Source organism: Vipera berus, assembly GCF_964194415.1.
Source record: "Vipera berus genome assembly, chromosome: W".
NCBI lineage: Eukaryota > Metazoa > Chordata > Lepidosauria > Squamata > Viperidae > Vipera > Vipera berus.
In genome coordinates this window covers 65,597,337-65,610,374 of record NC_138210.1, presented here as the reverse complement: position 1 = coordinate 65,610,374, position 13,038 = coordinate 65,597,337, and the positions used below count along the sequence as shown (strand labels likewise).

General features: G+C 36.8%; 1 protein-coding gene across 1 annotated transcript; it reads right to left on the bottom strand.

Annotated features, from left to right (window-relative positions):
* Positions 1-10,270: 10,270 nt before the first annotated feature.
* LOC308676382 (olfactory receptor 2D2-like) lies at positions 10,271-12,796 on the bottom strand (the record flags this gene model as incomplete). The annotated part of the gene is made up of 2 exons (XM_081342195.1): positions 10,271-11,228; positions 12,717-12,796. 2 exons carry the CDS (start codon positions 12,794-12,796, stop codon positions 10,271-10,273), a joined length of 1,038 nt encoding a protein of 345 aa, XP_081198321.1.
* Between the last annotated feature and the right edge of the window lie 242 nt (positions 12,797-13,038).

The window sequence follows — 13,038 nt, the reverse complement described above, 5'->3', positions numbered from 1 at the left end:
ACACACATAATTATCCAAAAGGTCAGCATCATTGGTCTAGAGCAGGGGTCTTCAAACCTGGTCCTTTTATGACTTGTGGACTTCAATTCTCAGAATTCCTCAGCCAGCAAAATTCAAAGTTCTTTGAATTCTGAGGAATTCTGGGAGTTGAAGTCCACAAGTCATAAAAGGGCCAGGTTTGAAGACCCCTGCTCTAGAGAAATAATTTATATTCAAAGAAGTGTATTTCACTTATTGATTAGGCTGGAGGAACATAGCAGAGTAAGGTTTTTAAATTAATTTAATCTATTAAAATAACATTAGTGAAATATTGATAATAACTTTAAGTAATTGGTTTAAGTCAAAAGAGAGGAATTCAACAAGACAAGAATCTTCATGGCTTTTCTTTAAAGTTCCTACTTTTCAATACCTTGAGCACAGCCCTGTGGACATCTTTATTCCGCAAAGTGTAAATGATGGGGTTAAGCAGGGGAGTGACCACAAGATACATAACTGCAATGTTTTTGTTCCTGTCAGGAGATGAGCTTGAATGGGGGGTTATGTATATAGAAATGATGGTACCATAGAACAAGGTGACCACAACAAGGTGAGAGCCACAGGTGGAGAAAACCTTATAACATCCTGCAACTGACTTCATTTGAAAAATCGAATACAGGATGCAACTATAGGAACATAAGATAACCAGAAACGGAACCAGAACTACAAATACTGATAGACCATTAAGTATGTCTTTGGTGCGGTTTACATCATCACATGCAAGATGTAGCAAAAAACGCAGCTCACAGAAGAAGTGGTTAATGTGATTAGGACCACAGAAGGAATGACGAAAGATGCAAACAATAGTGACCATTGAGATGACGCAGCCTATAATCCAGCAGGAGATAGCAAGCAGATGTTGGTGCTTTCTGTTCATGGCAGAGGCATATCTCAAGGGGTTGCAGATGGCCAAGTAGCGATCATAAGCCATGACACCCAGCAGCAAACATTCAGTACTGCCCAAGCTCAGAGCACTGCCTCCCTGTAAGATGCAACCTATTGAGGAAAGCACTCCTTTTCCAGCCAAGAGATGGGCTAAAGTCAGAGGCAAAGAGGTAGTGACATACGCTATGTCCAGGCTAGCAAGATGGCTGAGAAAGAAGTACATAGGTGTGTGCAGTTGAGCATCAATCTGCACCAATATGATGATTAGCAGGTTACCCAAAATTGTGAGCAAGTACATTGTTAGGAAGACCACAAATAGCACAATGCATTGATTTCGTTGAGAGGTGAGTCCCAAGAGGATGAATGCTGCTTCTGAAGTGAAGTTCTTAGCATCCATCTTGGCATTCTGCCTACAGAGCAGAGATACTGATAGATAAAGAGTTTAATAGCAAAACATTGATAGAGAGGAGACAGAAAGAAGTTTCTATATCCACTATAACACAATGTCATCTGAGAAATCCTTGGTTTCCAATGTACCTGTCTGGATTGTTCAACAACACTATTGTATCTTTTGATTAGTACAGAACAGTATCAACAATGTATTATCACAAAGTGCTGTATTAACTAGATAATGAATCAACTCCTATCTTGAGATTGCCATTATGAAAGTTGAATGTTGAGATGATTCACATATGATTTATCCTCCAAATAGAAATCAATGTATTAATAGAATCTGGATTTTCTGCCTAATATCTGTAACAGGACTATAGAACATTTTCAGCAAGAGTGACAAACATCAGATGGTAGGACAGTAAGGAGTAATATGGAACACTGGCTTTCTTTATCTGAAACCTCCACAAAAGGAATATATGTCATTAAGTAGCTTTGTAAAGAAATCCTTTGTCCATTGGGAAAGAATGCAATAAGGATCATCTTCATTCAAAGCTACCAATAACATAGAAACCTATAAATTGCTAACTCATACTAATCAGTTCAAAGTTCTCAAAATCTTTTGAACAATTCCTTTACATTATAAACAAACTAGATTGTTATTTATGTGTTTCTTAGATTATCTTATGACCCTATAGGGATCATAGACTGCTATGGTCTATTTGATCATCCCTACTAGTATGCATGAATTATAGTGACAATATCTCAATGGGTTATGAAATGATAAGATTTCCTTATGTTTAGGTGTCATTCACTTTCAATTGTATGAACAGCAACCCCAGGTCTTCCTTTTTGGAACCTTTTTGGCTTCTAGTAACCTAATAGAAATGGGGCCATAGCTGGACTGGGAAGTCAAAGAAACATACTAGGTGGGGAACAAGAGAGAGAGAAAGAAAAAAAAAAGAGAGAGAGAGAGAGAGAGAGAGAGAGAGACAGAGAGAGAGACAGAGACAGAGACAGAGACAGAGACAGAGAGAGGAGATTGTCTTCAATTGCCAAGAAAATGGTGTCAGTTAAATCTACAAGAGCTGAATTCAACTTGAAGCATACTATACCTTTATGAAGCAGTTATTCAGGATCTGAAGAGAAGTGAGAACATGTTAACTTCCTTCTTTATTATAAGGGGAACTTTTGTCATCTAGAGACCAACGTAATGGAAATTACTCCACTCCCCTTGGTCCTCTTCAGTAAGTCATTACAAATGTTTTGCTCCTTCTTTTAACCTCATAATTACTGTAGTGTTTTGAGGTTTAAAGAAAAAAAATCTTCACTAATCAGTTTGTGTTAAATTTTTGGGTTGCTGTGAGCTGGTTTACAACTGGTTTTGAATGAGGCAGAATTTGGAATTTCAGTGAATTATTGGAGAACAATGCAGATAAGAACATGTGTTGGGCTTCTGATATTATATCTACCTAATTCAAACACAATTTAGGATGATTCTCCTGATAATCACTTATTGTTTAGGCTGGAGGAACATAGCAGAGTAAGATTTTAAATTAATTTAATGAATTAAAATAAGATTAGTGAACTATTGATAATGACTTAAGTAATTGGTATGAGTCAAAAGAGATGAATTCAGAAAACCATTGCAGGCCAGTACAGTTCTCATCATCCATGTTTTATTGCATCACACAAACATTCATGTTTTCTGGTCAAAGTCTTTTCTTCGCAGTATCTTTCTTAATGACCTATGGATGTCCTTGTTCCTTAGAGTATAAATGATAGGGTTAAGCAAAGGGGTGACCAGAACGTAGAAAATTGCACTGTGCTTATCACGATCAGGAGCTGAGATTGATTTTGGAATTATATATATAAAAATGGAAGGGCCATAAAAGAAAGTGACCACGAGCAGATGAGAACCACAAGTAGAGAATGCTTTACGCTGTCCAACTGTAGACTTCATGTGAAATACAGAATAAAGAATAAACACATAGGAGGTCAGGATGGCAGAAAGGGGAAGCAGAAGGAGTAAGGCTCCTGCACCTGATACAATGTTCTCAATGAGTTCTGTATCACCACATGAAAGTTTTAATACCACAGGAATTTCACACATGAAGTGGTTGATATGATTGGGACCACAGTAGGGTTGGGAAACCAGGAAGGCATCACATACGGCACAGAGCAGAGGGGCAATTATCCAGCAGGATAAAGCAAACTGCAACTGGCATCGCCGGTCCATGACGACAGTATATATTAGGGGAGAACAGATGGCCAGATAACGGTCATAAGCCATGACACCCAGTAGCAAAGATTCGGTAGTAGCCATGGACCCAAATACAAATATCTGGGTAATGCAGAGTGGGAAGGAGATGGCCCCATTCCCAGCCATGAGGTGAGATAACATTGTGGGCATGGTGCTGGTGACATAACATATCTCAATCACTGCAAGATGAGAAAGAAAATAGTACATCGGAGTGTTGAGTTGTATATCAGACTCCACCAATATGATGATCAGCAAGTTCCCCAAAACTGTAGTCAAGTAAAATATGAGAATGACCACAAAGAGGAGAAGCTGGAGTTTTCTGTCACTGGTGAGTCCCAGCAAGATGAATTCCTTGACAGAGGTGAAGTTCTCAGCTTTTATCATCGCCACCTGTCTGAAGAGAAGGAAATAGAATGAGAGACCATTACATCGACCACCTCATCTAAAGATATAAATAAACAAAAACAGGCTTGGGTCAACCAACCGCCATTTTTTAAATCAAGATAGTGAAATTATTCCAGGAAATGTTAATATCATCCTCTGAAGATGAGCATGTTTTGATGCAGAGAAGATCAAAATTACTACAGGATAGGAAACATGTTCTGTCAATTTTGTTATACGATTATAGGATTCCCTTTCAGGGAAGATTATGGAAGAATATATTCAAAAGCAAACATCATAATACTCAAATTGCTTCAATGATGTTACTTTTGAATTTGAATGAATGAGTTAAAATATAGCTATATTAAACTTACTAACACAGTTTTTTCAAGGTGAGCAAAGATTAATAATAATAATAAAGTTGGAAGGGACCTTGATGTCATGTAGTCCAACCCCCCAGCTCAGGCAGGAAACCCTAAACCATTTCAGACAAAAAGCTGTCCAATCTCTTCTTAAAAACATCCAGTGTTGGAGCATTCAACGCTTCTGGAAGCACATTGTTCCACTGGTTAATTGTTCTAACTGTTAGAAAGTTTCTCCTTAATTCTAGGTTGTTTCTCTCTTTGGTTACTTTCCATCCATTGCTTCTTGTCCTGCCTTCAGGTGCTTTGGAGAATAGCTTGACTCCCTCCCTACTATACCTGTGCATTTGGTTTTTCTTGCCTAAATGTCGAACCTTACTTTTTTACAATTGAATTTCATTTTGTTAGATAGTGCCCAGTGTTCATGTCTGTCAAGATCCTTCTGTATTTTAAGCCTATCTTCTGGAGTGTTGGCTATTTCTGCCAGCTTGGTGTCATGTGCAAATTGGATGAGTTCCCCATCTATCCCCTCATCCAAATCGTTGATGGTTGATGGTCTCCACATATTCAGCACTGACATTTCCTACTTTGGATTAAGAAGCTAAGCAAAGTTGGATATGGTTACTAGCTGAACTAGAGATGATCAGGGATTTTGGAGCTGCTGATTATCATTTTCTCCAATGGTAGAAGGGAACTTTACCTTTCTTCTTTCCTAAGATGGTCCTCATCTGTCAAGAAAGAGTCAAGTATTATCAGCTTCTTTTACAGTGCCTAGCAAGATGGAAGATGATCCATTTGCTTTCTATGAAAGCCAGATACTGTGTACCTATTGGGGAGTCTCAGGGAACAACCTACACAAACTGTTACAGAAGGTGTCTTAATAGAAAATTAAATAATTCTTTTGGCAGGATATCAGCAGCTCATAACAAGTAAGAGTATCTAAATAACCATGGAGGAATAATACATTCTCTGAAAATATCTTGAAATTATTTAGTCAAAAATTTTCTATCGTTGCCTGTCCATTTTCATGAAGTGGTATTCCTTATGAGCATGTATACAAGTACCTACTTTAAAAAGTTTATTTAGTGACTAACCGGTTACAACAGCATTGAAAAAAGTGACTTATGACCATTTTTCACACTTACGAGCATAGCAGCATCCCCATGGTCACACAATCAAAATTCAAATGCTTGGCAACTGGCATGTATTTATGACAGTTGCATTGTCCTGGGGTCACATGATCACCTTTTGTGATCTTCTGACAAGGAAAGTCAATGGGGAAGCCAGGTTCACTTAACAACCATGTTACTCACTTAACAACTGCAGTGACTAACTTAACAATTGTAGCAAAAAAAGTCTGCAAAATGGTGCAAAATTCACTTGACAAATGTCTTACTTAGCAACAGAAATTTTGGACCCAATTGTGATCAGAAGTTTACCTGTAGTGACAGGTGGGCAGAAACACCAGCACTTCCTGCAAAGGCACCTAACTAGTCTACTAGTGTTTTCATAGGGGCCATTTTTTTGTTTAAAATATATAATATTCCATATATTTTTAAAAAATATATATCTAATATTGCCTTGGAGAAAAACTATTTTCAGCAAAAAAAAAATTAAAAAGAAAAACGGGTAAGACTGTGGGTCGAATATGGCAAAACGTAAGAGGAAAATTAGACAAAAGCAATTAGAAAGCAATTAGCAATTAGAAAGAACTGGTTAAATAAATAAACAAATTCTATTTATCCTGCACAAGTAACATAGAGCTAAACTAAGGTTTTCTCAGGGTTTTTTTTTCCTGGAATGGTTTCCAGATAAACTGAAACAAGAACAATTATAGTATTATAGATTTTGTGAACCATTTCTTAGCATCTCTATCAATGACTCTTCAATGCTTGAAGCAAAAATGATCAGGCTCAAATTAGCCTACATCTGACACATTATGCAAAGACATAACTCTGTGGAGAAGGCTCTAATTCTGAGAAAAGTAGAAAGAAAGGGAAGAGGATGGTTAGTAGGATGAAGAATGAACTGTTATAGCTATCAAGAGGAAGCCATTGGAAGACTTGAAAGTCCAGGTTATCTATGTGATCTCTAAAATTCAACAACTTAATGGAGCATCAATCAATCAATCTTTTATCCAGCAGCAAGATGTGAGCTAACCTTGATTCTTTACCAAAAATATTTCAGCAACCACAAAGAGCCATTCATGCTCTCAGCTTCTATCCAATTCAGTAGACTATGCGATACTTATCTGGAAAGGGTTTGATCCATTGTAGAACTCTCACTGAAGATGTTTTTGTAAAATAAAAAAAATTCTCAGCAACTTATCAGTTCATAAACCTTAAAAGCATCTAAACTCTTACAGATGAACTACAATATAAACACACAGTATTGGAGATACCTTTGGGATTAATTATAATTAACATGCATATTCATATCCATAAGGAATCCAAGAAGTGTGCATTATAACAATGTGAATGTGGAACTTTCTTTGCATTAGTTTATTCTCAGAGGTTCTACTGAAAGGAAATTGATAGCACTTAATGACTATATGGATATTGCTCTGCTCCAGTTATTTTCTTCCTGGTAGATTTATTCAGAACTTGATATTCCTAATCTTTAATAATGGAAAAGAAAACATTTGAATAGGAATTTTTAACAAAAGTTAAAAAAAAATCAATACCCAATGACCTGGTTCAATAGTAGTAACTGTGAGAAGGATCTTGGAATCCTAGTGGACAGTCACTTAAATATGAGAAAACAGTGTGCTTTAGCTGCCAAAAGAAAAGCCAACACAGTTCTAGGCTGCCTTAACAGAGGGACAGAATCAAGATCCCCTGAAGTGTTACTACCACTACTTGTTTGAAGGTGGGAGAAACTTCGAATGTACCAAATTCCCTACATGGATTGCCTCTGCAACTATGTGGGACTGACAGGGAGGAAGCTAACCACCAGACTGCAAGAATATGAGTAAGTGGTTAGACCACAGGTCTGCAACCCGCGGCTCCGGAGCCGCATGCGGCTCTTTCAGCCGTCTCCTGCGGCTCCCAGTCCTCTGCCATGTGTAGTCCAAAAAAAAAAAAGTGGGACTAAAAAAGTTCAATCAATTCAAATATGCAGGGTAGGTGCATATCTCGCCTTGGCTCCACTCTTCAGTCACACCCTGTTCTGCGCATGCGCGCATGTACGCACATGCGCACACATTTTTTGCGGCTCCCAGTTTTTCCTTTTGTGAGGGAACTGGTTCCGAGTGGCTCTTTCACTGTTTCGGGTTGCTGACCTCTGGGTTAGACAAAGAAACCCAAACTCATTGGTAGCCTCACACTACAATAAACAAGGACACACATTCAGAGCTGACTCAAAGGTGCTTTTTCAAGAGGCAACTGGACTTTTTTTTTTTGAAAGATGTTTCACTTCTCATGCAAGAAGCTTCTTCAGCTCTGACTGGATGGTGGGGAATGATGGTGGGGAATCCAGTCAGAGCTGAAGAAGCTTCTTGGATGAGAAGTGAAACATCTTCAGAGAAAAACAAGAAAGTCCAGTTGCCTCACGAAAAAACACCTTTGAGAAAACCACAGCCTAGATGACTGAGAATCTCCATAGACCTTTAGTTTGCACTTTGGGATGAACACTCTTTGAATGGTGAGGGAGTATGAATGGATTTCCAGAAAACATTGCAGACTACAGGAACCATTTGTGATTCAGTCTGAGAGGCAGACAACACAGACTCATCCCCAACAGTCTGTCTTAAACAGTGAAGGGACACAGGGCAGAAAACATCCCACAGCCAAGAAGGCTCCACACACATTTGCACTACTCAGCTGACCCTGAGGACACAGATAAACCTCCAAATGGCCTCAACAACTCTCTAAAAGAATGCAAATGACCAGCTGTCTGCAATCTCACAGGTGCTCTTTTCAAGAGGCAATTCGACTTTCTTTGTGTTTGCTTGAAGACATTTCACTTCTCATCTGAGAAACTTCTTCAGTTCCTTCAATTCTCCACCATTCAGTCAGAACTGAAGAAGCTTCTTGGCCTGGATGATCTGGATGACGGAGAATCTCCATTGACAAACTCAATATTCATTCATTCATTCATTCATTCATTCATTCATTCATTCATTCATTCATTCATTTGATTTATATTTAGTATATTCCATATTTTTAAACGGCCCATGTCCCTCAAATCTTATAATATAATATGGTAGAATAAGATACGATGTGATGTGATATAAGTATAGTAAGAATAATATATAATACAGTATAGTATAGTGTAGGATAGGGTAGCGTAGTAGTATAGTAGTATAGTACAATAATACAGTACATTATATTACAGCCCTTCTTTGAGGTGCATGAATGGTTTAGGAATATGAAATATAAATGAAATAGATAAATATTGTAGATGTTTGTCTGAATGCCTAATATCCGATATTCCAGCATACCTAGTAGTGTATGCTCTTTTGTAACTTTTACAATACAATCTTTTATATGTGTATTCAGAGTCAAATGTCATTTATAATATAGAAGCACATTTCCTGGTACAATGTTTCTCAACCTTAGCAACATTAAGAAGTATAGACTTCAATTCCCAGCATCCCCCAGCCAGCATTGCTATTTAAAAAAAGAAAAAGAAATACCTGGGAGAAAGAGGAATCTATAACTAGTCAACTATCATTGATACTGAGCACAACTTTAGAACAGATTACTGTATGGTCAACCTGTGAAAATAAATTTTCATTGCTCACTTGGGATCAACATGGATTTATAAACAATATTCCAGACTAATAGGACTTTGTGAAATGTAGGCCAGTAAACTCTGTCCCTCTCAGCCAAATCATTTCATCTGATTTCACACACACCAAATTTTACTTTAGATTGTGTCAATGCTTCTCCAGATTTAACTATGCTATTAAAGAGACTTTTGTAAAGAGCTCAGGAAGCAGATAAAACAACACTATAGATGCCTCATTTTTTCTAAAAATCGTATTTACATTGCCCCTAGATACCATGATAATAATAGTCTGAGAAGTCATTCAGAGAATCATTGGTTGAGTTTATGGCTAGACAAACCAACATTTAAGGCATTCTAAATTAATGCTCATGATCAATCAATCTGACATGACCATTTAAAAAACAAAAAAGACTGACAAGACATGAACATTCATGTTTTCTGGTCAAAGTCTTTTCTTCGCAGTATCTTTCTTTTTTTATTATTAGAGTTTTACAAAAACCAAATTTTACAATATATCCCCAAATCCTTCCCAAATCCCTCCCACCCCAAACCCCCACTTCCCCCCCCCACTTCCCAGAGCTAAATACAGGATTATAGTTACAATAATCATATTCTAAATAAAAATTATGCATAATATACAATTAACCAAATTCATAATGTGCTTCAACTCCCCTTTAACATAACTACAAACAAAGTACCAATAACAATATCCCACTAAAATCTACTCATAAGCTAAATGGAACTTTTTAGTCCCATATTTGTTCTGAATATAATTTATCCATCTCCTCCAAACTGAAATATATCTTTCCTGTGAATGATCTTTCAAATAAGCAGAAATCTTAGACATTTCTGCAAGATTCGAAACTTTAAACACCCATTCTTCTATAGTGGGCAAACTATCCTTCTTCCAATATTGTCCCACCAGTAACCGTGCTGCTGTTGTCATGTTCAACATCAAGTTAGTTTCTTTAACATCACCTAATTATATCTACCTAATTCAAACACAACAATTTAGGATGATTCTCCTAATAATCACTTATTGATTAGGCTGGAGGAACATAGCAGAGTAAGATTTTAAATTAATTTAATGAATTAAAATAAGATTAGTGAACTATTGATAATGACTTAAGTAATTGGTATGAGTCAAAAGAGATGAATTCAGAAAACCATTGCAGGCCAGTACAGTTCTCATCATCCATGTTTTATTGCATCACACAAACATTCATGTTTTCTGGTCAAAGTCTTTTCTTCGCAGTATCTTTCTTAATGACCTATGGATGTCCTTGTTTCTTAGAGTATAAATGATAGGGTTAAGCAAAGGGGTGACCAGAATGTAGAAAATTGCACTGTGCTTATCACGGTCAGGAGCTGAGATTGATTTTGGAATTATATATATAAAAATGGAAGGGCCATAAAAGAAAGTGACCACGAGCAGATGAGAACCACAAGTAGAAAATGCTTTACACTGTCCAACTGTAGACTTCATGTGAAATACAGAATAAAGAATAAATACATAGGAGGTCAGGATGGCAGAAAGGGGAAGCAGAAGGAGTAAGGCTCCTGCACCTGATACAATGTTCTCAACGAGTTGTGTATCACCACATGAAAGTTTTAATACCGCAGGAATTTCACACATGAAGTGGTTGATATGATTGGGACCACAGTAGGGTTGGGAAACCAGGAAGGCATCACATACGGCACAGAGCAGAGGGGCAATTATCCAGCAGGATAAAGCAAACTGCAACTGGCATCGCTGGTCCATGATGACAGTATATATTAGGGGAGAACAGATGGCCAGATAACGGTCATAAGCCATGACACCCAGTAGCAAAGATTCGGTAGTAGCCATGGACCCTGAAACAAATATCTGGGTAATGCAGAGTGGGAAGGAGATGGCCCCATTCCCAGCCATGAGGTGAGATAACATTATGGGCATGGTGCTGGTGACATAACATATCTCGATCACTGCAAGATGAGAAAGAAAATAGTACATCGGAGTGTTGAGTTGTATATCAGACTCCACCAATATGATGATCAGCAAGTTCCCCAAAACTGTAGTCAAGTAAAAGATGAGAATGACCACAAAGAGGAGAAGCTGGAGTTTTCTATCACTGGTGAGTCCCAACAAGATGAATTCCTTGACAGAGGTGAAGTTCTCAGCTTCTATCACCGCCACCTGTCTGAAGAGAAGGAAATAGAATGAGAGACCATTACATCGACCACCTCATCTAAAGATATAAATAAACAAAAACAAGCTTGGGTCAACCAACCGCCATTTTTAAAATCAAGATAGTGAAATTATTCCAGGAAATGTTAATATCATCCTCTGAAGATGAGCATGTTTTGATGCAGAGAAGATCAAAATTACTACAGGACAGAAAACATGTTCTGTCAATTTTGTTATACGATTATAGGATTCCCTTTCAGGGAAGATTATGGAAGAATATATTCAAAAGCAAACATCATAATACTCAAATTGCTTCAATGATGTTACTTTTGAATTTGAATGAATGAGTTAAAATATAGCTATATTAAACTTACTAACACAGGTTTTTCAAGGTGAACAAAGATTAATAATAATAATAATAAAGTTGGAAGGGACCTTGGTGGTCATTTATGAAATTAGGCTACTGAAATTATTCCAGGAAATGTTAATATCATCATTTGAAGATGAGTGTGCTTGATGCAGGGAACATCAAATTTAAAAGCGAGAGGGGAAAAAGTAGTCCTTTTTTCATGTCTTTCCCATCAGTTTATTTGAGAGAAGAGAATTTACTTTAGAGATCAGATTTAAAGAGGCAGAATCTAAATAACTTATTTTGGGTGAAATCTATTTTCTTGCCATCTGTAGCTATTGTGGTTTGTTTTTTTTCTATTGATAGAATGTGCTTTTTTATACCAATCATCATTGTAAATGTTTAACCTGATGGTAAGATTTTTTTTTTGGCTGTTACTGAAGTCTTGGCAAAGTAGCAAAGGAGGCAAATCAACAACAATTGAAACAATTTCCTTAATTAACTGCTTTTGACAATTGATTGTACTTTTGGTAGGCTTCATGGTTGGTAAAAAATTATTCTGTTAGTTATTCTTCTGTAGCAATGCAAACTAAAAAATATCAAAGGAATTTTTTACAATCAAATAATTGTGCAAACATGGCTTTAGCTTCAGAAAATATTTTTCCATGATGTAAATTACACAGAATGTAATTCTGTTGTTGGTTTCCTCCTCAGGGTTGGGAACCATAATAAAGAAATATAGTGGTGAGTTTCTTAAAGGATTCTACTTCAAGATTGTTAGAATAGTAATTTATTAGTAACTTAATAGTAACTTATTAAGAAAAAATACTTCTTGAAAAGAAATGTTATTCTAGAGTCTTTTCAAAAGGAAATAAAACAGAACCACCTCTGTTACTCCACCAATATATTTTGAATTTATTCAAATTAGAAAACAAGTTACTACATGGCCATATTAAGCTTTTTCTGGTCTAGAACAAAGATTATTTTTCTAGGAGAACAAGGATTATCTCATCAGATTCTGCATCTAGATAATCTTCTTTGGATCTGGAAGCTAAACAAAGTTGGATATGGTTATACTTGGAATAGAGATAACCGGGGATTTCCCGTTTTCCAGATTATCTTTTTTTCCCCAGTGATCAAATATAAAATTACCTTTCTTCTTTTCCAGGATGTTCCTCAGCCTTCATGAAAGAGCTAATCATGTGATCAGCTTCTACTAAGGTAACCAACATGATGGAAGATGATCCATTTGTTTTTTATTGAAGCCAGATATTGAACATCTATTGGGGACAGAGAATAGATCTCTGTCATGGAAATGCATATATGAATTGTGTCAGGACCCACCTCAATCCACATCTTAGGAAATAAGAACTCTTGGATGCAAGTTTAGTCCAAAAGGAAAATGTTTACTAGGATGGAATCGATTGTGGCAATACAAGACGGAATCTAACAAAGTTACATTTCAATCCTATAT